We start from the raw sequence: 27,821 nt of genomic DNA on the forward strand, positions 1-27,821 counted from the left end.
TTTTGTTGTAACAGCTCATTTTATTTTAAAAAAGATGTTTTTGAATAGATGCAGACAGTTTAAATACAATCTAAAATTAATCTTACACATATTTTTTGTAATACTGGGAACAAACTACTTTTTAAAACAATTTGCATCTAGTAGCATTTCAATGTTGAAGTAGCAATTAGCACTGTAGCTACAATGAGAAAAGCATAGTGTGGAGTTTGTATACAAATACACGAACAATAAAACACACACGTTTGCATACTCTTGGTTTCCATCAGCTCCTCATAAATAATGCAAATCCACCACCGGTGAGGTGACTTTTCATTGGTCCGTTCAGCTCTGCTTCTCATAAATACAACAAAAATCAGGTTTCTGTCTGGAGTGTTTTCAGTTTGAGTCCTCCAGGCTGCTGCTTTTCTGCTCTGAGCTGCAGTCGCAGAGTCGATGCATGATGCTTTGCAGGCTGGGCTGCACGATGCCGAGCAGCGGTCTGAGGGAAGGGTCCCCGTTCCAGCAAGCCTCCATCAGCTGCCAGCACTCTTCGTCAAAAGTGGGAACCCGCTCCGGTCTGGAGCCTGAAACGACGGACGTACAGGGAATCAATCACCTATAGTCAGAAACTAAACGACAAACTGACTGATCCAGAACGATCCTGAATGATCCTCTGACCATAAGAACAATCCAGCTGTTGTCCTGCTGAATCTCCAGCAGGTGGCAGTACAGGCTGTATTCTGAACTGTCCAGATTCAGACATTAGGGATGCAACTAATAATTATTTTAGCTACAGATTATCAAGGCGATTAATTGGACAAAAAAATTGGCACATTCTGCATATTTTTTTATTTCAGACTTTTTTATAAAAACACTTAACACATTAAAAGATGGAAATAATTAACTTCCATAAGAAAGTAAACATTTCATTGCCTAAAATGCAATAACAGCATTCCTTTATCATTTTTTAGTAAGGGATGCATCTGCAGCTAAAAAATATGTCTATCATCAACAGTGCATGGCTGATCTATTGGTTATTATTTTTAATTAACTGATTAATAATCGGACAACAAAAAAATCTTTAAAAATATTTTTTACCAAGTTTGAACCAAGTGAGTTTTAGAAAGAACATATTTACAGACAAAGATTTCTTTTTAAATCTTAAATGAAAAATGTATATAATTTTTGCGTCATTACTGCTGTGAGTGTGTTGCCTTTATCTGAGCCTTTGTACCAGTTCATAATTAATCCATTACTAAATGAATTGATGATTATTTCAATAATCAAGTCATCATGATTACCCTGAAAAATCATTTTAGCCCTAAAAGAGTTCATCTTACTTGTTGCTTGTCAGACACAAACCAGAATAAAAATCTCTTTCCTTCATGAGCGACACCTTTACCTTTCTTGACGTTGTTCCACAGATGGTCCTTACTGGAGCATTTCTCAAAGGCTTCTGGGAGTTTCACTGAACCAGTGCAGAGATACCAGAACAAGATCCCGAAGGCGTACACGTCCACCGAGTTATCGTACTTTCCTGTTAGGAGAAAACATCTGGAATTAGGCTCTGCATTCGTCTGCATGTTGAAGAGCTACGCTTAGACAGTTGGGATGTTTTAAGTAGAAACTGGTGTGCAGTGGTTTCATGTTGACATGTTTGAGTGTCAAACATGAAAAGGTTTGACACTCAAACCTTTTCATGTTTCATTCACAAATCTAAATGTATTTAATGTGACAGACCAGCACAAAACAGTTTCACAATTATAAATTAGTAAAAATGAGGAAAATCTGAGACGTTGTGGGTGACTGTGGCTGGGAGCAATGCTCAGCAGTCTTAAAGTTGAGGGTCCTCCAGTAGCATGCCGACGTGCCTCTGAGCAAGGCACATAACCCCAACCTGCCTAAAGATCTCCATGTCGCTGTAGGAGTCAGAGTTTGTGAAAATGACTTCAGTGTGAAACAATTTATGAGAAGAAAAATTATATTTAACTTCAGTCAATTTACCATCTACCCTGACACCAATAAAAAAATTCCTACCCTAATGAAATGCATGTCTGTGATGAACAAGCGGTTCAGAAACTTTTATTAGCCTTTATTGAGGCTTGGGGATCTGCAGCGACAGACGCAGCTTTTTGCGACGTCAACAGTTTTACACGCTTCTCTGAAGGACATTTAGCAGCTATAAAACTGCCTTAAAATGTCTTAGTTCAAGTCTTGCTACAACATTTAGGTCTGGACTTTGACTAGAGACAAGAAAACCTGTCAGAGGCTTGAAAAAACCTGAGACAGGGACGGAGGATCACCTCTCTGAAGGGGAACGATCTCAAACATGCAGCCAGAGGGTGCACCATTTTCCCTCCACATCTATTAACTACTTTATGTTTGTCCAACACAAAAAATACAGACAAAATACATTCAGGTTTGTGGTTGAAATGTGACAAACGCACATTTACATCCCAGAAAAAAAAACATTTCACTATTTACACTTTTATCTTGTTGTGGCTCTCTTTGGAGCTTCGCTCCGAGGTTTTGGAGTTAAAGGGACATGAATACCTGTGAAGAGCTCTGGAGCCATGTGGATGGGAGTCCCAACGATGCTGCCGGACATCATGGCCTCTGGTTTGCAAAAACCCAGATCAGTGATCTTTGCACGATTCTGTTTGTCCAACTTAAAGAAAAACAGAGAATAAGATGGTTTAATTAAACAATTGAAAATAATTAGAGCTGCAACTAATTTGAGTAATCAATTATTCTATCGATGATTAATCGGATTAAAAAATTGCACTTATTCTGGATATTTATCAGTTAAAAACTCAAACCTCTTAATGTAATATTAACTGCACATTAAAAGATGCAAATTAACAAATCACCTTATTTTTTACATAAAGTCTACACTTTATTGCCTAAAATATCTAAAATGCAGAACAATAGTGTACGTCTCAGCATTTGCTTTTTACTTTGATACTTTAACCCTTTCTGCTCGACTTTCTGCTCAGTACAATGAAGCAAAAATAGATTTAAACCAGGCTGAGCTAAAACTGTGACACTTGAGGAGTTCTGGGTAAAACATATTTAAAGACAAAGAAGGTCTTTATTATATCTTACATCTTAGTCTGTATACTCCAGTTAACAATTAATTACTAAATTAGTTGATTATTTAAATGAGCAATTGCGATTAATTGGTTTTATTGTTTCAGCCCTAAAAATAATTATAAAATGCTTACTAAAGCAAGTGACATGACTTAAAAGAGCTAAAAAAAAAAAAAGTGATGTGAACTGCATATTATTAAGACTATAATTACCAAACAATTCGATATTGTTTGAATTGTTTGTCTCTATCTAAGACAAATGCAACTTTATGGACTTTTTAATAGATCAGGAAATTTTGATTATGATGAATATAAATTTTACTGCAGAAATTAAAAATAAAATTATTGGGAACATATCCTGAGATCAAAAATTTAACATATTTTCTCAGACTATTTTGTAACTAATGAAATTAACAACTGGTTGTCATGACAACAAGATGGCCGTTTCAAGCTATCCACCTGTTTATGAGCCAATATGTGTCACACAGCCCAAAAAAGACATAATTAGTTCACTGTTTAGTTGATTTGAACTTACCAGAACATTTTTTAGTTTAATGTCTCTGTGCACGAGGCCCTGGCTGTGCAGGAACCGGATCCCCTCCACCACATCCAGGGCGATCTGCAGCCTCTCTCTGAGCGACAAACCAGCCTGGTAAATCAAAAAAAAAAAAAGAAAAGAAAAAGAAACTCAGAGTTTCTGCTTTGTTGTTCTCAGTCAAGAGCTCACTGCGTTATCAAGCGACCTTTAATCCGGTGTAGAGATCTCTGTGCAGTCGCTCCATGATAAGCAGCACGGCGATGCTGGAGCCGTCTCCGTAGGTGTGATCGATCACTGAGCCGTGCAGGTCGACCAGCCGCTCGTGCTTGGGCAGAGTCCTGCAGCAGCACACACGGCGACACAGAGAAGTGAAGAAAACAAAAAGATTCCTGTCATGTAAGCAATAAAAACCTGATCATGTTTTATCTGAAGGTGAACATTTAATTTGCATCAGGAGCTCCTGAGTCAAAGATCTGACACCTGATGTTACTGCTTGTGATGCACTGCAAACTGAAATACGTCGACATGTCTGAACCAACGTCAGAAACAGTTTTCCCACTAAAGGGTGTGGTTCAGCCTCCAGAACAAAACTAACACCGGCACCAACAAAACAGGTCATTTGACATTTCTCACATCATCCTGCATGCAGCTGAAAGCAGACATTAAACATTTTCATGACCTAAAAAAGGTAGCAAAGGTTTACTTTGGTTTCACTGTGCTAAAATATACAGTACAGACCAAAGGTTTGGACACACCTTTTAATTCAATGAGTTTCCTTTATTTTCATGACTATTGACATTGTAGATTCACACTGAAGGCATCACAACTATGAATAACACATGTGGAAATATGCACTAAACAAAAAAGTGCAAAACAACTGAAAATACCCCTTATATTCTAGTTTCTTCAAAGTAGCAACCTTTTGCTGTGATTACTGCTTTGCACACACTCTGCATTTTCTTGATGAGCTTCAAGAGGTAGTCACCTGAAATGGTTTTCACTTCATAGGTGTGCCCTGTCAGGTTAATAAGTGGGATTTCTTGCCTTATAAATAGTCATGAAAATAAAGAAAACCCATTGAATTAGAAGGTGTGTCCAAACTTTTGGTCTGTACTGTAAATGCAACTTAACCACAAAATTGTGCAAATTGAAATTACAGAAACAAATTTGCTTAATGGAAACACGGCAATTTTGAAAGAACTTTTCTAGAAGGTTTTGGTTCTAGGATGAGGTGGTTTTTTCAGCCACATCAAAACATTTTTTTGCATCACTTCAGTCACATAATCGACAGTCGGATGTTGCCACTGGCACAAACCAGGAAGTAGACAACAGGAAGTGGTAAGAGGAAGATGTCTTTTGTTTCTGTTTTTCAGACATTGTGGCTTGAATAAAGCGCCGACGTCTGATGGCTGATGAGCGGTAGCATCATGGCTGAATTATGAATATATTTGATGTAACTGTCAACCTACTAACATGATTCTAATTTAATTTATTCAATGGAAACAGCAGAATTGTGATTTTTCAACATTAGCAGAATTTAGACCAGCGGTGCCCAAGGTGCGGTCCGGAGGCCATTTGTAGCCTTTTGCAGGATTTTGTGCGGCTGATGCAAATTAACACTTTTTCATCTTTAGAGCATTTTTTAAAAGAAACTTTGAAAAAAAAATCTCAAACATTGACCCACTTTTCCTAAACACAAAGCACTCAGCCCAAAAAAGGAAATAATCAACCCCCAAAAAAGTGAGAAACATGTCCTACAACGCAATCATGCAAAATGTTTTCTATGTTTTGTATCTACAATGATTTAAATTGTTACTTTAACTTATTTTTGAGCAGATAATTCTTTTAAAAAGCACAAAAAGTTTGATTTAAAATACTTTTCATGGCCTCCAAGTGCTTTCAACATAATGATTTTGTCTTCACTGATTTAGACAAAGATTTGCGCATATTTGTAATGAAAACGCAGCTACTGTGGCTCTGATGCTTATTTATTGTAGCTCACCTGGTGTAGTGAAACTCTAAAGCCAAGTCGTTCCAGTGTTTGTCGTCAGGAGGAATCACAGACTTCAGGGCACATGGGTAATGTCCTCCCCAGTTGTCACACAGGTACACCACTCCATACTGGCCTCGGCCCAGTTCCCGGCCAAGCTTAGGCTTGCCTGTGAGAAAACATAAGTCACGAACTCTGGTACTGATAATAGACAATAAACGTGTGTATATTTGTAAAGCGGCAGGATAACTTGAGCAATCAACACCCAGCAGTGGTATGTTTGCAATATGAAGAGAAGAATAGCAGCCAATTATTAATCTGTGCCACTAGTTGCTGCACAGGCCGTTATCAGTAGGACAGGAACTGTAGATAGTGAGACTGTGTTACATTCCTGGTGGAAACAAATATCCAGACTTACTCAGGAAGTAAAACAGGGTGAAGCCAAAGTTAAACAGCTGCTTCTTTAAATAAAAAGTGGGAAAAAACTAATTTCTTTTCCATTTTCTAAATGGATTTGTACACTGTAAATTCCCACAGTAAGATTCAACGTCTCCTCAACACTTCAGGGTTTTAGTTTTTGATCCGTTAGATTATAGAATCAAACATGAACTGGATGAGATGTTTATCATGAAGAATTTTCTTCAAAAAACAAAACATGATCTGGTTCTTGCACCAGCTTAAGGAAGCAGCATTATGTGTTCTCCAGGAACGTAGAGCCATTTTATAGTACAATAAAGTAACTATTTTACCTTAAATTGTTGTTGTATACATATTTTTGGAAAAAATTGCACTTCCACTGCACTGAACCCCATTGAAAACCTCCTGGTTTTTCCACCAAATATTGATTTCTGAACTCTTCCTGAGTTAAAACATAAATATTGTTGTTTCTAAAAGAATATGAACTTGTTTTCTTTCCGTCATTTGACGTCTGAAAGCTCTGCATATTTTTGGTTATTTTTACCATTTTTGCTTGGAATTTCAGAGTCATGTTGTCAGTAGTTCATAAAATAAACGAGCAATGTCCATTTTACTCAAACATATATCTATAAAAAGTAAAACAGAAAAATTGATCCTTTTAAGTGGTATCTTTATTTTTTCCAGAGTTCTCTCTGTATATACTATATAATATCAAAAATATATGACTTTGCAAATTAACACCTTGAAATTGGGCCTCTGTCTCTTTAAAAACTCCTGCTTTTTCTGACTCTATGCCTTCAGGAAGTCATCACAACATGGCTCCTCTATTAACCCTTTAACAACGTATTGACCAGCGTTTAACTAAAAAGCAGCTCCTATACCAGCAGGAGTGCAGCTCCATCAGGTGTTTGCTAATTGCTGCTGGCTAGTCTGTAGGAGATGTGGGGAAGGGAGACGCTCAGAAGATTGGAAACTCCAGCTCTGAAGAGGAGATGCGCCTTCAGTCCCTCCAGGCATTTTGCACAGCTGATTGGTTGCCATGGAGATTGAAGGTTTTCTCAAACATGCATGAAAGAATCAAGGCAACACTCCAGGCATGTTTTTGATGAGGGAACATTACAACATAATGTAAAGTTGATTTTACAAAACACTGTACTGCACTTGACACCACGACTTTGCATGTTAACACACTGCTCCTCTGCGGTTCTCACTTTGTTTACATTCTGTGGTTTAACACTGGAGTCCAGCTATTAACGCTCATCTGAAGAGAGTTTTACAGGATTCGGCGTGAACAATGAGAGCGGTTGGTTCGCCGGTGACTCACCGTGCAGCAGCACGTCCCTCAGGGAGCGGCTCTCTAACGACAGCCGGGCCAGCCGCGGGGCGTGGTCCTTCCTCACACGCAGCCACAGGTCCTCAGTGCGCTCCAGACGGCCCGTGTGGCCTTCCTCCAGCTGCAAACACACAAACAGAGAAAACATAAACACCTCCTGTTCAACATCTCTACTGGTTAATTAAAAATATCTTCTGTAAAACCTTCAATTTGTTGTAAAATTTTTCTTATAACATCAATATTTCTGGTAATTTCTGAAAAAACAAAACAGGATAAATCCCTCCATCCCCTATTATTATATTATATATTATTTTTATTTATTGTTATTAATAAAAACACTGCATAATTCAGATACAAGATAACATGTTACAATATGCATAACTAAGTAATATATTTAAGCTTAATATTTGCTTTTAATACAACAGTAAAGGTAGGATGCAAAAACCTTAAGACTTTTCAGGAATTGGATGAAGCCACAACGTTTCACATAATTTAAAGATAAATAAGAGCTGCAGCTTCTGTGCATGTGACAAAAACAAAAGAAATTTTGTCTGTCACTTAATTTTTTCTGCCTTTCTCCAAACGGGATTATTGTTAGATATACAAAGTTTTAACAACTTTCTATTTAGGCTTTTCTCAGGGACTAAAGGTCACTGCCTCTGACCTCTGAGGTTGTAATTATTCAGACTGCTGAGGTCCTGAAGTTCACCAGTTACTTCCTAATAAATATATTTATAAACAGAGTGTGACAGTAAATAAATGTCCTTGGGCTGCGCGTAAACATTTTGGTCTGCAGCTGAAAGATTTTTCTCACAGCAGAGCTTTCAGTGTGTTTGGATATCGAACACATTCAAAGTAAATAAAATTGATTTAAAACCTCCTCTGTTGTCTTTTTCAACTTTCTGAATTTATAAAAAGACAAAACGGTGCCGGACATTAAAGACAGATAAGGTACTATAAAAGCAAATGGATGCAGAAAAATAAATTAATAAAATTCTGTGGTCCAAAGGAACTAAAGGTAAAAGACAATATTAAGTTTTGTAGATGTAAATATAAGTAAAGGGTTGGTAATAAGGAAAGAAACTGCAAGTTTCAATTTTGGAGATGCTTTTTGCAGTGGCCAAAAAACCAAAAAATGACTTTAGAAAACCTTTCCGTCTGTAAATCCATAATTAAAAAGAAAGAAAGAAAGAAAAATCGAGCTACTCCGGATCAGACTGGTTCTGATCAAGGATTATTTTAAATGTCAATGTTAACCAGCTAAAGTAAAATCGCATATTTTGTGATACTAAAGTTGGATTTCTGAGTTTAATAATCATGTTACTCACTTTTTTTTCTTAAGAAAACAATCACAAATTACCAAAAGTAACTTTAAAAAACTGTCTTATATATAATTCATATTCAATCATTCATATTTTTGAGTTGACCTGAATTCAAAGTCTAAATAAATAGAAACAGTAAAAAACGATGACAGTTTTTGTGTGGGTTAAAATCACTCTGGAAGCCCAAGAAGTGCATTGGTGGGTAAAAAAAAAAAATTTTTTAAATCAAATATAAATCTTCAAAAACAGAAAACACGAATAATTAATAACTATATTAGCACTAAACAAGCAAATTATTCTGAATAGTAACGATTATATGCAACCAAAACCAACCAAATAATAAATGAAAACAATAAAATATAGATAAAGACTAACAGACGTAAAACAATCTAAAAAAAAAAAAAAGCTACATAGATAAAAATATTTGAGTCAAGCTGTACTCAAAGTGAAGCTACATAGTAAAAATAGAAATCTTGTTTAGAAATTGTTTATGTGGGAAGGTGAAATATTACAGCTAAAGCAGAACAAAAACAAAAAGCTGAACTAGACTTTAACATCAGAGGCTTTCTAGAACTACTTATTCAACACCTGCAGCATTTGCTCTATTTTACTTTTATTTGCAGCTATAATCCTACTTTAATGAAAAGCCACGTTGACAGAAGACAGCAGGAGTTTATCTCTGCAGGTCATGGAAGCTCAGCTTGTTCTGCAAGCGGCGCTGTGACAGACTGCTGACGTAATTTTCATCGGATGTCTCTTCGCTGAATGTAATTAATGCAATTATACCCTCTGAAACATTTCCAAAGTTGTTGCGCCTTGTTGCGTGTATAAGATGGTTATGTTGATTGTGATTAGTTTTACTGCACCTCAGATAAACAATTAGCGAGTATGAAGATGTAGGCAGCAACGTGAGCCTTGTGATTATTATTAAAATAAGATGATTTGGTGAGGAGGAGGATGAGAGAAAGAATGCAGGTCCATTTCTGAGCTTCAAAGACAATAAGAATAAAAAACAAATGGACTCGGTGACTCTGCCAGGCTGATGCAGAGAGTTCACGGGCTACTAACTGGCTGCAGATCAATGCTACAGTAAATTATCTGAGTAATGCAAATTCATTAGCTGAGCAATGCGTTTATGAAAACAAGTAGGAAAAACATGAATAAGAGAAAAAACCCAGCACTCAGGTGGAGAACAGCTGTTCTAGTGTCATTATGATCTGTTCAATTATTCATATGAATCAATTATCTTTGAATCAAGTCTTTGTAAACAAAATTGTCAAAAAAGAGCTAGTTGAGACCAAAGAACCTGACTGGAGACTTTTATCATCCGGTTTTTGGTAGCAAAAAAGAAAAACGATAAATCATGCAAATGGAAATTATTGAGATTATTTCAATTTATCATGCAATTAATTGTTTTATTGCGACAGGCCTGATGTCAACCACACCGTTTATTGCAGAATTGGTGAAATAATAATGGTTAATGTGTTTTATTGCCTTTCTCAGTTAAATTGAATTGTTGGATGAAAACAAAAGTGTTCAGGGAATATGATGAGCATATTTTTCCAATTTATTTGAACTTTCAATGTGCTTTAAAAATGACCTCAGTCAGATGAATTTAGCGTTCCCTGAAGATGGTAAGAGTTATGGGAGAGGAGACGGCTCTAACCTGGCGTAAAGACGCTGCGAAGGCCTCGTGGGAACTGTTCAGCCGGGTTCTGAACTGGGAGCAGATGCTCCGGGCCAGTTTGGCAGCGCTCAGACTTTCTATCGCATCCTGGGCGACTTTCCGCTTCCACTCTGGTGTGATGGCAGGAGGGTTCACCAACGTTATCCGGTGGATTATCTAACAAAGATAATGATGTGAAACATAAAAATATACATATATAAACAATAAGTTCAGAGTTTACCAAGGTTTTTTTAAGAGGTCTCTTGAGTCCTCACCTGTTTGATTTGCTCCCAGACCAGTTTAGTCACAGAGGATCCTGAATGAAAGGTGACCTCCACATGATAGGCAGCATTAAGTAACTAAAGAGCCAGAAAGGAGGAACCGGATTAAAAGTCACACCTAAAAGCTAAGTGTCATCTAATAATCCAGACTGTTGTTTTGATGAAGAACAAATCTGGAATAAACTTCCAGAAAACTGTAAAACCGCTGAAACGTTTTGTTTGGTTTTTTTTAAATCAAGGCTAAAATCTGACATATTTGAGTCGCTTTTGACTAGTAGTAAGTAGAACATTGATTATTTTATTTGATGTAAATTTGCTTGATGATTCTGATGGCATTTGAGAAAATGTGATGTTTATTGCTGTTTCATAATTGATTACTTTGTTATGTTTTTATGGTGTTAAGCACTTTGAACTGTCTTGTTGATTAAATGTGCTACGAATAAACGTGACAGACTAATACTTATCACTATGAAAAGTATTAAACGTATTAAACATTGTTATGTTACAACCACCAAACCAACGTGAAGTCATGCACATTTGTTAAGAGGAAGGAAAATATACGACCTTAATTTCTTTTCCCACAAATTTCCACCTTTCTAAAATAATGGTCGAAGTCATTTTTGGCCAAAAGATGATTTAGGAAAAAATAAAAAAAAATAAAAATCACTTTTTGGCAAAAATGAATTTAAGTCATTATTTTAGGAAGGTAACAAAATAAAAACTTTGAAAAGTGCAGTTAACACTTGGTAGTTGTAGTTTCTCTGTTATTGTCCATCTTTGCTCATCTAGAGAATGAAATGATCTCTGGGACTCTTCAGACAGAGCTGTTAGTGAGTATTTTCACTTTAAATCCAAATAAACTCCTGCTGGCTGCAGCCCCAACTCAACGTTTACACTACACATTGAAAAGCAGAAGTGGAGCCTCCTCATTTTTCAGATTCCAGAAAACATTAACTTATTGCAACAAAACGTCTGAGAGTTTTTTTCAACACTCTGGCTGTATTCAGAAGCAGATGAAGCCCGAGTGGAAGTATAAAAACGTGCAAAACATGAATTTTGTGTAATAATCATCTTAAGTCTTTTGCAGCTTCTAACAGGTCGACTTGCAGGACTGAATATAAACTGTGCAGTAGAAGATCATGAAGTTATGTAAAATAATTTTCACTTCTCAGCAGGGCTATAAATCATGCTCCACTGTTCATTATAAGCTCCTCCCCACCTGTTTTAGATGCTCAGAGGTAACATTGTGCGCAGAGGAATCAAAATTGGACTTCTCCAGACTTTCGAGGCATCGCTCCAGAGTTCCCACAAAGCTCTCCCTCAGATAGTCCACAGAGCTGATCAGCTTATTCGCCACCGCCTGATTCAAACGCAGCACGATCAGCTCCTGGATCAAGTGGATGCAGGACGTTATTTCCTTTGACGTAACAGGCTCTCCATTGGTCGTTACAATGATGTCTGCAGATAAAAGAAAAGTCTGTGAGATAATGTGTCACGTGTGTGCGCTATTAGCACAAACAAATATGGATGTCATGAGCTGCTATGTTTTTTTTGCGATCCTGAACACAGGTGTTCAAGAATGCTCCAAAATTTACAGAGTGCAAAGCTGATGGACACATTTTTAGGAATAAGCTGTTGCTGAAATGTCTTTTTCTTTTGTTTCCTATGTTTTGTTTATTTTTCATTGCAATACCAGTGAGCAAGATCACAAAATCCAGCAACTTTTTACTGAAAAACAAACATGGCCACACAAATTTAATGAATATTTTGATGATGTGCTGAAGGGTGAGTGTTGGAAAGAGTCTGAGATTCTTAAAGAGACAGAGGCCTCTTTAAGGAGCCTCTGTCTAATTTCTTTTAAGCTGTTTTTGATATGTACAGCATTTTTATAGCTCCAGGTAATACAGTTACTTGATTGTGCTACTAAATGGAATTATGTGTGTGAAAAATGCATAAAAATTAGGAATACAGCAATGGAAGATTTCTGCACATGGTTGCTTTTGCTCATGTTTTTCACATATTACAAAAAGAATTTGTGATATGTGTAACAAGATTACTGAAAATGTAAAAAGTATTTGTTTATCTGAGAGATTAAGACTAAGCTCTTCATTACGGAGTTCAAAACTAAAACATTAAATATCTATCAAATCTGTTCTAAATTGCATCCAGTGGTCATATGTACACTATATTTCATGTTGCACTACAATATTAAACACTGGTGTAAACTAAGAACTTTAGAGGTACAAACTTGAACAATTATATACAAGTATGTTTTTTAAGAATCTTATTTAATTTAGGAAATAATAATCCAAATACAAATAATCAGACACAATTTATGTTGTTTTGTGGCCATAACCCAGTTTTCTTTGTTGTTAACCTTTCACACTGGCAGTCAGTTATAACTAGTGATGTGTTAACTAAGACAAGAAATAACACTGATCAGGCATAAACATGGAAATAAAGCAAAAATGAGAAAATTTTAGAAAGAAAATGTTCATCTCACACCCAACCACTGATTTGCTGTAAGTATTTGTTTCCCATTTAAAGAGTTTAAAGGTAGGCCTATAAATTGTTGCTGCTGAAGTGAGTAAATGGATTTTAATATGGTGTAAAATCTCAACAGGGTTTCACTTCATAAAAAGTGCAGAACAGAAATCCTGTCTTGAACATTCCCAGAGGGATTGCTGGCATCGGTCGACAGAACGGTCCTTTTCCAGCTACTTAACAGTTCAGCCAAACTTTTAGGACAAATTGCAAAACCCAGCCAGTTCTGCCCGTTTGGATCAAAACAGAGTCTCAGCTCAATAAAATGGCCTCAAGCCTTTTAGGCTCATAACTGGAAACTTCTGTCCAATGGAGAAAACGGAGAAGCTTCTTTTGTTTTTCTCTCAAACAAATTCTAAATCAGTTTCACAAAATAAAGGAAAGGATGGATAAACCATAAACGGTCTGAATTAGTCTTTAAAGATGGTAAAGATATAAAAGAAAAAGACTAAAATAGGAGACATTTGTTCTGTTTTTATGTGATTATTGAACAGTAAAAGGAAAAGAATTTAACACAGAGCATATTTCTAACTTTAAACAACTGAACTTGTAAATATGGAAACACTGATATTTGACAGAAAAGCCTCTTCATAGATTGAAATAAAGCTCTGAAAGTGCAATTAATAAAAAAGATCTGTCAGCTCAAAACAAACACGCTTTTTCTCATTCCAGCTGCTTTTCATCCACGTTTTATGATCTGCCCAGATTCTCAACAGGAAAAAGCCGCTAAAACCAGACAGATGCCAGCGAACGACTAATCGTGAGTCATAAAATTTAATCCTAATATTTAAGTGGCCAATTAGTGGGTCAGTCCTCCACAAACTCAGATTACTCAAGCTATGTCCAGACTTATGTATATCACTTCAGAGCTGAAACAATAAATCGGATTAATTGTGATTAATTGGCTATTGAAATAATTGGCAACTAATTTAGCAATTAGCTGATGATTCTCTAGTTAAACAATTAATTGTTTACAAGAGAATACAGACTCCAAAAAAGGCCATTTGCTGAAAGAACACCTTGAGAGCAGATACTAAGCAAACACTACAAAAAATTATATACATTTTGCCTTTAAATATAGTCTACATATATAGTCTACTTCTCAAGTCACATTTTTAGCTTCATCTGGTTAAAAAAAAAAAATCCAATCAAATCAATTAGCTAATGGAAAAAATAAAGATATCAGTGCTACACTGTATTGATGTTAAGTCGTGTAGAAAGGGCTGAGCGTTTCACATTTTGATGTTGGAAGTATTTTTTTGTAGGTGTAGATTCATCCTTTGCTACAAATGATTAAGCAGTCACTCAAGGAATGCTATGTTGTTGCATTTTAGAAAATAAAATGTTTATTTTGCAATTTAAAAGCACAATTATTTTTGTTTATTTGGATTTTCTTATTCATTTCAAATATTGTATAAAATAAGCTCAAATGATTAAATGAAATATCTGCAGAATGAGATATTTTTTTTGTACAATTACTAGATTAATCTTCAAAATAATAGATTAGTAAAATAACTGTTGTGAATCATAAATTGTAATGCCAATGTTTAATTTACTGACTATTTAGTAAGTCAACCCTGCAGAAGGTCATTCATATATTACTCAGGCTGCATCCAGAATGCATCATGTTATTTATGCTTCCCAAACTCCAGAAAGCTGAAAGAAACCCTTTCAGCAGTCCAAGGTTCATTAGTGTCCAGTGTGCCGCCTCACTAACCTGTAAACTCCAGATTGGCTGCATCCTCCAGCAACTGCTCCTTCATGCTGCTGAGGGTCTCCACGATCATCTCCTTCATCTCCTCCTGCTTTCGATTTGCGATGGCCATCAGAGAGCTGAAGAGTTCACCCTCTTTCTCACGAGTGTACTCCAGCCTGCGGGGAGTTATCTGCAGGTCCCTCTGCATGTCGAAGGCCTGCAGGGTAGCAATGCAAAGACGACAAAGGTCTGTTAGTGTTTGTGTTATGAGACTGCAAGGGGTCAAAATACTCTGGCAGCAAACAGGTCACGGATTGATGACAGCAAACCAGCGCTAGGATGCGTCATCTTCTGACCTGGTTGATGAAAAGGTCAAGACATCGACAGTGAAGCCCATTAAGCAGGTTGGCTGCTTCTACTTGTTGGTTCTGGAGAACTTGGCGAGCGAACGGCACCAGCAGCCGATGCAGCCTTTCGAAAGATTCTACCAGCATGCTCTGGGGCTTAGCCCCTGGGGCGGAAGTCTGCGTAGGGGCTCCACAGGAACAGTGTCCGGTCTGAGTGTTCAGGAAGCCGAGCGAGAGCAGCTGCTTGTGGAGAATGCTTTTCTCCCTCTCCTTCTCCGCCCGGCAGCCGGACTCTGGGGAGGCCGTTAGCGTGGAATCAGGGATGCGGAGAAAACAAATGGGAAACGAGAGCAGCTCTTTGACCTTCCGCAGGTCGGCCACCTGCTCCGAGCTGAGAGAGTCCTGGTTGATGGCGTAGAGGATGACAGTTACGACGTTGCGAGTGCAGTCTTCCAGGGCCTCTTCTATGGGCTGGACGCTCGGACAGGGGACCACCATGACCTTTGTTTCCTAAAGAGAAACAGGAATATTTAAGATTCAAGCCACTTCGCTTCTTTTCACCTCAAAATTCACAGGTTTCACCGTTTCTTTTTGAGATTTTTGTGGTACGCCAACAGTTGCTATTTTGTAAATAGGATTTATAGCTGCAGACATGTGGAGCATGTCTCTAACTTTACACACTGAGATACAACATTTATGCATACTCTACTTTCCATTCTGCAAAAGAGGAGCCTGGCCATTGTCTTATTACGTAATTCCACTCAAGTAATTGTTAACTTGAGTACAGAGACTAAAAGAAAAAACAAGCAGAAAGAAGCAGTAATTAAGCCAAAACTTTAAATATATATATATAGATCTTGAATTTAATATTAAAAAAAATTCATCTGCAAATAAGTTCTGCCCAGAAGTCTTCAAGTAGCATAGTTTTAGCTTCGCCTTGTTCAAATTCTGTAAAAAAAATTAAAAGATATCCTATTAAACATCTTTGCAATGCAATTATTAATTGGTTAATTAAAAAACAAAAATTGTCAACAGATTAGACCTTCACTGGATTTATGTTAGGTCAAACAGAAAGGATTGAAATTTTCACATATTTATAAGTATTTGTTAGCTGAATATGCATCTTTTGATACAAAAGATCAAGCATTCGCTAAAGGAATGCTGTGTTACTGCATGTAAGGCAATAAAATGTTTATTTTTTTTATTTGGAAAGGAGTTTGTTTAACTGTATATTATAATGCATTTTTATATTGTATAAATAAAAAAGGCTTGAAATGTGCAATTTTTTTAGAATCCATCAGACTGATAGACTAATAATTAACTAAAACAATCGTTAGCTGCTGCCCAACTTCCACTCCATATTAAGGAGGTTAAAAGATCATTTTGTTCCTACATCAGTTTACAATCAAATGAATTTTGCATTTTCAGAATAAACAAAGCGCAGCTGTTTCTCACTTTGTGCAGAAACAGCTGCTACAAGCTGCCTGGTGCACAATGATGAGTAAATAAACATTTGGCCGAGTGTCTTTGTTTTTCAAATTGGTCTGATTTATCTGGTTAACTTGTTGTCACCTCATCAGATATGTTGAACTGCAAGCGTTGTATTCGAAGATCTGATTACAATCAGCCGCACGGCCAAGACAACACAAGACTTTACGCCTCTATTTACAAGGCAAACATGTAACTACCCATCATGCACTTTGAACTTCAGAAAGCCAATTAAAACAATTTATAGCTGGATCACTGATCATAAAAACAGTGAGAATGTTCCTCATGCATCGTGTTCTCAGGTAGCAGGCTGTAATTCATCCCTGACAAATATAATCTAATACACAAGAAAATTATGATATATAACACAACTACTACTAAAATTAATGTCACACTGATGCTAAAGTTAAATTGAATAATCATTCAATCGTTGTCTATTAGGTAGCAATTGTGAAGGTTACAAAATTTTATTTTACTTTAAAAAGTAAATTAAAGTTCAAAATGCTGTTCCCGTGTTTCCCTCTGAAACACAAAAATCTAACATTTCTGTAGCCAGAGTCTAGCAGGGATGCAGTTCTGTGAATGCAATGTATCTATAGTACATCACTGAGTCACAAGAAGAACTGAAAATATTGGTTTTATTACTGTGGTAAACAGTCCTCAACATCCCAAAAGACAGACAATAAAACTTAGCTTTAAATCTGAGTATTGTTCTACATATGTACTAAAAAATTGGTCTCTTTCTACACTTCTACACAAATATTCTAAAACTATTTCAAGTCATGAAAACTTCCTGGTCAACAAGAACAAATTTAACTGATTCTTAGTGCTGCAAAGTCGTGGAAATTTTTAGTGTTGGAAACTTTCCATTTGAATTACCGTATAACTGGAATTTAAGGGAATAAAAAAGTCCACACTTAATTCTTGAGTAAAACAATTAAATTTCATGCAAGTACACTTGATATCCATGCAATTCCTCAATCACATGCAAGCATGTAGCGAATTAATTACTGCATACTGCAGGGCGACATGCGCCACACCCCCCACATGCACATGCATTTCTCCATCACATGCACTGATTATTTCTAGAACCTGGAGAATTGAGGTCACATTTTTTCAGTCCACACCACAAGAGTAACAATGCATAAAATGAGAATTACATGATCTAACTTGCATTAAAAAAGTAAATTTTGGTAATATTTGATAAATATAATATATAAGATATACATCAATTAAACAGGCATACAATCGAATGACTGTTTTACTATAACAAAATAAAACGTTAATATTTGTACATTTATATGTGAGAAATTTCCAGTCAGTTACTATAAATGTAACGTATAGTTGCCAGTATATATATATATATATATATATATATATAAATCCCCAAAGTAAATTCCCATGAAACGTTTCCAAAGATTAACCACATATTTTCCAGTTTGATGCTTTTCTATTCAATCAGCCTCCATTGCAGGTCAACTCTATGCCTTGTGAGAAAATTGATACAACAGCCATTGTACTGATCAGCAAAGGTCACCAGGCCAGGAAACGAACCCGCAACAGCCGCACCGAGGACCAAGGCCTCCGTATGTGAGCCGTGCTCAACCCCTGCGCCACCACACGACACAAACACATTTTTAATCAGTCCTCTTAGTACAACCTCCTCAGATCATCCAAAAAAACTATGTTTCTTAGACAATCTTCAGTTTCCTGGAAAAGAGCACCATATTTTATTAAAAATCTCATGTTATTTTCATGACTAACTCTAAAAGTTCCCAGGGCTTTTGTAAAGGAAACAGGCTTATTCATTTTTTATTTCACACCATGTCCACCTGACCTGGTTTTTACAAAAAGTACTCATTTTGACATAAATAAAAGCACAATCCACTCCCGCCCCATTGAGGAAGACTTTGTCTGTTCACATCATACAAGCTGGTCCACTGAAACCACGGGCCGTGTGAGCTTTGAGTTTACACTGTTGTGACTGTGAACTAAAAGGAGTTTGGCTAATAATTTATAGACATCACCTGAGGGGATTTCCTTGACAAACATGAAATCATATTCAGGGCTTCCCCCAGAAAACCTGCTAATCCCAGTGGAAGGGGCACTAGGACATAATTTAGCAGTAAAAAGTTGTTAAAAAATAAGACTAGCTAATTTCACATTAAACATACAACCATAGAGCTCTAAAAAAAAGCCAAACATAAAGATACATAAATAAAATACTTACTAAAAGTTTTCTTTGTTTAGTAATGACTGGTAAAGTATTTTGATTAGCTAGATGTGGTTGGTTATTTGTCCAAGCGAACGCAGCATTTGCAGGGAATATTGGATGGAAAAAACCTGTCTGTGATCGGTGGTGGAATGGTTTATTTACATTAACTCAATCAATTTTGAACTGCAGAGGCAAGCGAGTGTGAGGTATAAACACATACACCGCACATTCTTTAGTCAGAATATGTGCTAACACCAGTCTCATTATGTGCTCAACAGGAACTTCATGTTAAATTATATTTGCAGTTCACCTGGAGCGTTGAGGCTTTTATTTTTTAACTTGAAGCCTACTTTGATGCAGTACTCTCCGAACAGAAAGGCGGCTGGGAAAACCCTGCATACTATGTCTGATCATTGAAATAACATTGACTACGATAAATCATACTTAGGTCACTAATGTGTTTTTTCCATCCTTGCAATTTCTACACCACTTCTCCTGAGCTTTCTCATGTTTGTTGCTAAAATTTTTATCAGCTGTTCGCATCACACACAGTAAAAGTCCCTCCTAATGGCCAAATATACCAGTGTGTGTGAAAAACCAATAAACACTGGACATTATTTTAATATTGTTTTATGAAAAATTTAACATTTCAGACCAGTATAAGCCAAAAAATTAGAACATCTGCTTGTATCACATGTTCCTTTCTATTCTTAACACGTAGCAGCACATAATTATTTGCGGTGGCCTTAGGAATGTTTCTGATGGAGGAGAAAAACAAAGAATGACACAAATAAAGAGATTTTCTTAAGCCTTGATAAATAACATTAGCAAAAATAGACTTGCAGATGGTCTGAAAGAGAAAGCATGAAAAAGAGGAGAGAAATAGGGATGACCAACCACATAACAAAGGAGACAGTCAGTCCCGTCTCCAAGAAACAAGAGGCGAGTCGGCCTGGCCAGTCTCTTTGGAACAAAGATAGCCTGCAAACTTTTGTTTATGGCAAGTTGAAGTCAGTACAGTGTTTGAATTGCCTTCATGTAACCCCGTTTCTAATAGCAACTCATCAAAATAATGTCTGAATGCTGATTTTAAGTCCTGCTTTAATCTTCAAAGCCTTACAGTAACTAAGTGCTCTATGGACAACATTGCATATCTTTCCTCAACAGTGCTAACTGGGACTCAATTGTAAAACCACAACAGTCACAGTGAGTGTTGACAGCATCCAAGTGACTCTATAAACCTGAGCAAATCTGAACAGAATAATGCTATAAATGACTTCTATACTCTACCTGTAGTGCTGGGGTTATAGGTGACCTATAATGTTTCCTTGAACTAGTTATGATACATCTATGTGGTTTATAAAACATGTTCATAACATTTTAAAAGATCATTCCTAGTTAATAAGATTTTAGTCTGGTCAGTTCTGCCTGTCTTGAGCTCCTTTCAGAATGAGATGTTTTAGGGCGTCTTGTCACTTTAAATCCTGCTGCTTGCCACTCCCCCAACTCAACTTTTACACTTCTACACAAAAATGGCTGCAAACAGATAGAAATTATACAACCATACATGTTTAGAAAATCGAAGTGCACAACCAATAAGAATGTCACAAGTGGTTTCTGGATGCCCAGCAGTCACTGTACGCAACTACAACCTTCTCATCACAAGACGATTACAGAGCCACAGTCGCCCAATATTGGAGAAACAATATTATGCTGACAGCCATTAATCCATGAGCCTTTTGGAGCAAAACAATGATGTAAGAGCACGGATTTATCAACCAGCCAATTTAGCGTTGCTGATTTCCCCAACTTTGGGAGATCAGTGATCGGCCGATACTTAGATTTGAAGTTGATCTTATCTACCTCATCAAAGGTCTACAAATCAGCCACCGTCATCTTTTGTTCTACTGTGAGAAAGGTTTGACTGATCGATCGGCCCACCAGGTTATGTCTGGACATTTGTAGTTAACAATAGTCACCCCACCGTTACCAACTCAGAAACAATCGACCATGAAAACTGCGATCGGTGCATCCCTAATCTGAAATAGAGAAAAAAAAGAGAAGAATACCTGCTAATGTCACAACCAGTAGATAACCTAATATGATCTATTAAATCTTTTGTTGCTACATTTGTTAAACTACATTTAACAACTGTAGTTTGTTAAGACTACATTTAATTTAAGCCAAGCTGGGAGCCGAGAATAAACTCCAGCATGAAGGACAGCTAATTAACAAGCTGGTTCTCGTCTGCAGGGCCTTTAAAGCACAGTGCTGTGATTATAGCAGAACCGTGTGAATACCACAGCCGGCAGAGAGATTCTGCGGCTTCATTTATCTCGTGTTTAATCACAGCTCTGCCTTACCAATTCAGAGGGAACATGAACCTCAGCAGCACGCTGCTTTAGCATGTGACAAACCCATGTTTGTTAATAAGAACAAGCATATAGAGCAAGATCAAACTCATCCTTATGTCGTTTGAACCGTCACCGCCTAAGTGTGACACACTTTGATCTAAAGAAAAAAAAACAAAGCAAATCCATCCATGGAAATTTGAATGTTGGTGTAAAATTGTTGGTTTTGTTTTGCCAACAGGTGTTTTCCTTTCATGCAGTTGTCTGTGACCTAAATGAAAATTTGTAGCCAAATGAAAACTAGGTCAAGGTCAAGACCTGGGTCATAACCTCTGGATATCTCACAGTGTGCATCAAGCTTTGGTTAAAAAAAAAAATTGATTTCTACTTCAGTTGTTCTGAATTAGATGTTGCTTTAGCTAAGGTTTAAAAAAAACAACCTCAAACTATTTCTTGTCAGTGCCCCAGAGTTCGAATTTTTCCAACGGCATCACAGCAAAGAGCTTGAGACCTTTTTTTACATTACCCAGTCATGTGAATCACACCAGACCAGTGGCATTACGTAAGGGGGCTGGGACGGACGGGTGGGTCGTCCCGCTGCACAGCTAACCCCAGCTTCTTGGGCTATGTGATGCTTGGTGAAGGATCTTGGTCTAAGCGATTAGATGCCAATTTCCATGTGTCCCACATGACAGGAGTGACTGCAATCCTTCCACTGTGTCCAATGTGTTCACCCCCAAGGGATATTGTGATTTTCAAGTCACAGCGAATGAAATTGTTGCATGACTGCAACATGTCTGACTTTCCTCCCTATTCTCACACAATTATGGGTCTATTTCAACAAATGCTTGAAGCAAACAGTGAGAGCAGCTGCTAAGAAGTGCATTCCTGAACAGCAGCATAAATCAGGTAGAGTGAGGGGGAAGGAAAGCGAATGGCCCAGGAAATAATCTGCTCAGCTCTGTAATCTGTCTGTGAGCTGAGCCATGTGAGAAAAAACTAGCTTAACTGGATGAGAAAAAGCAAAGAAGAAAATATACGCATCAGTTTTTATATTTGGAGGAAGAATAGCCTCCCTACAAAATAAAACACAGAAGAGACGTAAATTATTTAACGTGAATAGATTAAGATGATAAATTCTCCATGATTTGTTTTACAAGATGATAAAATAAAGACAAAGGAAACGTACATGGTCAGATTAGCATCATGTGAGCATCAATATTTAAGCATGGCTACAAATCAAATTAATTTATGTCTGAACTTTGACTAGGCCAGTGTATATACTTTGATCTAAAGTATGAATATACTTTAGATCAAAGTATAAATATATTTTGATCTAAACTAATCCTTTGCATTTCTGGTTGTATGCTTAGGAACATTGTCCTGCTGGAAGGTGGACCTCTGTCCTCATGTCTTCCAGTTTCTAACAGGTTTTCTTCCACGACTGTCCTGTTTGTACCTCCATCCATCGTCCACATCAACTCTGACCAGCTTCCCTGTCCCAGACTGGGAAAAACATCTCCATAACAACAATATTTACCCATTTCAGTGTTCAGGGTTGGTTTCTAGCTGCATATAAAAATACTCCCCACCATTCTGCATATCTGACATGAGAACTTTGATTTGATATTTTCTGATTCATTCAGAAGTCTATGAGCAATGCAGCAAATAGATAATTACGACTCCTAACAAACTCTCAAACTATGGAGCTGTAAGATGATAAGCACTTTGACCTTACTTTTATAAGGTTAAAAGAGAAAAGAAAGTCTCTACCATCAAAATTAGCTACAATTAGTAGGATTTTGTGTCTGTGCAGTGTGTAAAGTTCAATAAGTAAATGTAAAAAGCTGCAGAAACCTGGAGTGGCTGCAGCCTACCTGAAGCAGAGGGTGATGCAGGGTGATTTCCAGCTCTGCTAGTCTGTGGGCTGGGTCCTCACACTCCTCGTGGATTTCCAGGTCCTCCCTGGGAACCGTATCCCAGCGACCACGGTTTGCAGCCAACTGGTGGACCAGCTCATATTGGCCAGGCAGCGCCAAGCTGAGCCGCGTCTGTCTGCCGTGAGTAAAACACAGCTTCCTCCGCTTGCAGACAATGCCGTGGACGCCACTGCAGGCCTCTCCGGCCTCTGCACCCAGAGGCAGCAGCCGTTCCCCCAGCAGGCAGTTGAGCAGCTGGTAGCGGGCGGCGCAGTCCTGGCCGAGCACCAGGATGTACGGAGCAGCTCCCACCGTGTTGCGCAGGAACTCTTCCTCATGACTTGGGAAAGAGATGCAGCTAAGCTGGCCTGCAAAAGGATTTCACCAAATCAAACACATGAACTGCAACTTCAATGATGCATGGTTTCCAGAAACAAATATTTATGACTGAGCTTTTTTTTTCAGCAGCAATGTAAGATTAGATGAACTACTTCAGGATGCAGGGTTTCCTCTACATGTAACCGATAGTTTCGCAACGCCACTTCAAAATAAGAGCTGCCACATTTTCAGAAGAACATTTTCATTACATTTTAAAACAATGTAAAGCACTGTGCACTTACAACAACGATAACCAGAGTTTGAAATTAATTTAAATATCAAATAGGCTGCACCGATGGCAGTTTTCTGACTGCTTACCCTATTACCGACCTTTAAAAAGCCTGACCTGTCGATTCTGGTGTTGACAGATACTGACTTTTTCTGGTCAGAAATGTTGCTAAATATAGGAAGAAAGTTGCTGAGTTGGCAACAATGGGGTGACTATTGTTAACTGTAAACGTGCAGACATGACCTGGTGGGCCAGTCTGTCATTCAAATCTCTCTCACGACAGAGTAAAAGAGGACAGCGGTTGATTTTCAGATCTTTGCAGAGGCAGATAAAATCGATGGATAAGATCAGCTTCTCATGCCTGTATCGACCTATCGCAGATCTCCAAGATTAATCAGTGCACCTCTATCACAAAACATTAAAATTTACTTTATTTTGTAAGTCTGCAAAGCTGGCTACTGTGTACTGTGCTGCTTTCAGTAGTGAAGTAAAACTAGAGACGACAATCCGAAGGAGAGGGAGAGAAAAGGTGAAACAAAAGGTATCAAAAGAAGGTTTAGTTATATGAATTTTTAACACAAGCCTGTTAAAACGACCCATATTTTAACATATGTTGCATTTGAATGACAGTAAAATGGTTAATTAATATAGTTTGGCCTTAAAGTGTAACATTCAGAAACATTTTGAAGGCTGCCAGTAATTAATCAGCAGTGTCATGTCACAGCCCACCACCACGGTTTAAAATAAATCCCAGATGATCTACCACAGTGTCTTTCTCAGAGTATGCTGTAGATTGCTGCTTACCACAAAAGACATCTAAATATTTTGTGTCTGATAACAGCCTCTGGCTATTAGTTCTGATCTAACCCAAAGATGAGGAGCACATGCACAGAGGAACCAATTCAGCCTCTTTCCTGTACTTTCAGGGATAATCCTGCAGGACGCTGAGTCACAGTCTCCAAGAGTTATATAACAAAAACAGGACAACAAATACCAGATTTATGTGCCGACTGCACCGAATGTTTAGCTGAACCCACATTTGCTTTAAACCAAATAAAGAAAAAGACTAAGGACAAAAATAAACCACTGTTCACATGAATCTTTTAAAAAAAACATGAAGAGCCTTATTCCAAAAACAAAATTTTTCCCAGACAGATAAATATTCATATTTATATGACCCACTCATATGATAAAGTGAGGTTTAAAAACTAAATTATTTTTGTTCTTTTTCCATCATCATAACCCTATTAGACCAGGTCCAGATGAAAATCAAGAACATTTACTGCTTTTTTCCTATTATTTAACCAAATACAATTCTACTTAGTCAAAACCTCAATTTCTTCTGCAGCCAGAACCAATTAAATGTTGACGGGAACAGCTGTAAATTAGCACAACAGAACCAACCCTCTAGTATGTGCATTTATTTTGCAGATATTTACTTAAATGACAAATTAAGTGAGTACTGTCTCGATGTTGGACTGCAGAAGTTTACAAAATACAACAAATTTTGAATTAGAGATGCACTTAACTGATACAGAGCTGTGATTTCTGTAAGGTCTGATTCTTGATTTTATATTCCAAGCGTCACAAATAAAAGAGGAGAAAAAAGTTCAGCCAGTTCTTTAATAGAGCTGGAAGTTTTGAATCCCGTGGATTACAAGATTATCCCCATTCCTCAACTGTTTCATGACTCTTTTTTTTACAACTCATAAAAGTGATTCAAACTGCATGTAGTTGGCCGATGTGCTTAAAAACGAAAACTGTGGGAGTTACTATTTTTTGGTATTTATTAATACAAGATTTGGAGGCTAGGAGGTCTAACTATTTGGCTTGCAGATGACCAACTGGAGCAGATTAACGGGTAATTGGGAGACTGATAATAAAGTTGAATAAATAAGATTTTCAACTGAACAACTGCACGTAAGAAAATTGTTTCTTTTTGGGCTGGTGACCCATCCAGGTTTACCCGATGGCTGCTGGAGATAGACACCATGATGGTTGGAAGGTTTATCTGCATTTTTAAACATCTTCAGAAACAGCCAGAGAAATTGCTGCTCGTAAATTTAACTACGAGCATTTGAAGTGTAAGAAACAGATGCACCCAAAGGCCACACGATGTGGGTGAACAAAAAGCGTTCAAGCAGCGCTGGTCAGCTGGCCTAAAGCAAGGTCCCCACATTTACAGAATAGACTATTTAGACAGAGTGATGTCATAAAAGCATCTAAAATTAGCCCAACATGACTCTACAAAAAACAAGACAGAAAAAATAAGTATGTTTACTTAAAATATAGTGGTAAATTTAAAGGTCTTGTATTCTACATTTTTGCTTCAAGATGAAAAATGCTACACAAAGTTATTATAATACTAAATCAACATGTAATACATTTTTGCTTCATTAGGAAAACTGTTTCTCTTTTATTTAAATTAAATGTAACCATAAATACTACAAGTATTACCATTATATTTTATCTCACGTTATAATAATCTAATACCAGCTTAGTAATAATTATAATATGAAATTAGATATAATCCAATAGAGTCTAGAAGTGATAGCACAACCAAGCAGCAACATGAGTTCAGCTTTAAGAAATCCAAACTGTGCTGAAAAGTGTCTAAAAGACGATCAAGTCTTGATTGGACCAGTCCACATAGAGTGCTTTCTTTAAATCTTGACCTGATCTCAGCTAGATTAATTGAAACACGAAAGTTGCTCTTTATACATCAACATAAAAAAAGAACAGAAACTAATTTCAGTGCTTAATCTAGTCAGCAGATAAAAACATGGATTTAGCTCTTTCCATTGAGGGCAGCTCTGTGGTCTTAATATTTTGATCAAGGTTAATCTTCAGCTTAACATTGTTCATGCAAAGCCGGGAAACAGTTTTGACCTCCTTTTAACGTCATTACTGATCGTTTCACCTTTCCCAAAGATGTGCTACACCACGACCACACGTCCCATCTCTTGCTGCTTTCAGTTCTTGGTCTGGTTGAGCTCTGCTGGTTTCTCAGCTCCCAAACAGATTTTCTTTCATCTGAGGTTCACAGTTTGATTAAGAGGTTTAAACTTGGACCCATGTGGTAGTTCCAGCAGGGCAGTGATCCCAAAAACATAACAAAACTTGTTTTGGAATCAAAACTCCAGGTGGTCAAATAAACAGGCTGGAACCATGTTAGAAACTTGAGCAGCCTTTTTAAAGTAATTTACAGGGTTGTGAATTAAATGCAGACTAAAATAAAACTATAAAAACACTGAGAAAAAAATAAACAGAAACGTATATATGCACCAGTAATATATATATTAAAAAAACGATATTGTGCCAGACCAATTTTACCCTGAATGACTGAAAAATTATGTTTTAGTCCAAGTAAAATCAAAACAAGCAACTCCCACCATTTTTCAGTCAATAAACACATGAACAAACAAAACGTATCATGATTGTTAGCTCTATGAAAAAATTAAGATTAAGGCTCGCACACAAAAGCTGTAATGTAAGAAGTTATAAAACATTTTTTTCTCTTTAATGGGTCTTTAGAATAAAGAAAAATTAAATCACCAGGTAAGACTTCAAAGAAAGACAGAAATGGGCAAAATCTTCAATTCAGCAAAACATTTCAACATAATCAGTGCATTTAGTCTGCTCATGCATTCAAGAGGAAGTCTGTTTTATCACATTAATCAATGCTTTTTTTCCCCCACAGCAAGCAGATCTGAGCCCTCTGCACCAACAACTGGTTGGTTCCCAGTCTTTACAGGTTGCAAAGCAAACATCCTTCTTTGATTAAATGTCAATCATCGTCTTTTATTCAGATGGTGTGGCTGTGTGTGTGTTCAAGCTTACCTGCCTCCAGGAATGCTGAATCTGAGCTTATGGTTGCTGCACATGCATTGCTGTAGTTTTGCCTTATTTCTCTGAAGAACACATTGGTCTCCTTCAAGTTTTTCTTCAGCTGTATGGAGTGCTTGTTGTAGCTGCTAAATGTTCTCTGCAGTTCCCGGCCTAAAGGAGTATTTTTTTGCTGCTGTACATTTCCCTCCAT

The 27,821-nt window shown here is 37.2% G+C and overlaps 1 protein-coding gene across 1 annotated transcript; it reads right to left on the reverse strand.

Annotated features, from left to right (window-relative positions):
• On the reverse strand, positions 1 to 27,821 carry dstyk (dual serine/threonine and tyrosine protein kinase). Its single transcript, XM_032549722.1, has 14 exons — positions 27,623 to 27,821; positions 23,134 to 23,543; positions 15,212 to 15,712; positions 14,877 to 15,072; positions 11,835 to 12,073; positions 10,610 to 10,693; positions 10,335 to 10,511; positions 7,338 to 7,467; positions 5,609 to 5,765; positions 3,812 to 3,944; positions 3,604 to 3,717; positions 2,533 to 2,647; positions 1,382 to 1,516; positions 1 to 563 (listed from the first exon to the last, which is right to left on the reverse strand). The coding sequence occupies exons 1-14, from the start codon at positions 27,819 to 27,821 to the stop codon at positions 376 to 378; spliced, it is 2,778 nt and encodes a 925-aa protein (XP_032405613.1). The 3' UTR covers positions 1 to 375.

The sequence above is a fragment of the Xiphophorus hellerii genome, chromosome 20 (assembly GCF_003331165.1).
Source record: "Xiphophorus hellerii strain 12219 chromosome 20, Xiphophorus_hellerii-4.1, whole genome shotgun sequence".
Classification (NCBI taxonomy): Eukaryota; Metazoa; Chordata; class Actinopteri; order Cyprinodontiformes; family Poeciliidae; genus Xiphophorus; species Xiphophorus hellerii.

Coding starts and splice junctions, on each gene's coding strand:
- dstyk (XM_032549722.1), bottom strand. CDS start 27,821: ATGGAGGGAAATGTACAGCAGCAAAAAAATACTCCTTTAGGCCGGGAA. Junction 23,544..27,622: donor TTCAGCATTCCTGGAGGCAG/GTAAGCTTGAAC, acceptor ATCCTTTTGCAG/GCCAGCTTAGCTGCATCTCT. Junction 1,517..2,532: donor GGCTCCAGAGCTCTTCACAG/GTATTCATGTCC, acceptor TTCTCCTAACAG/GAAAGTACGATAACTCGGTG.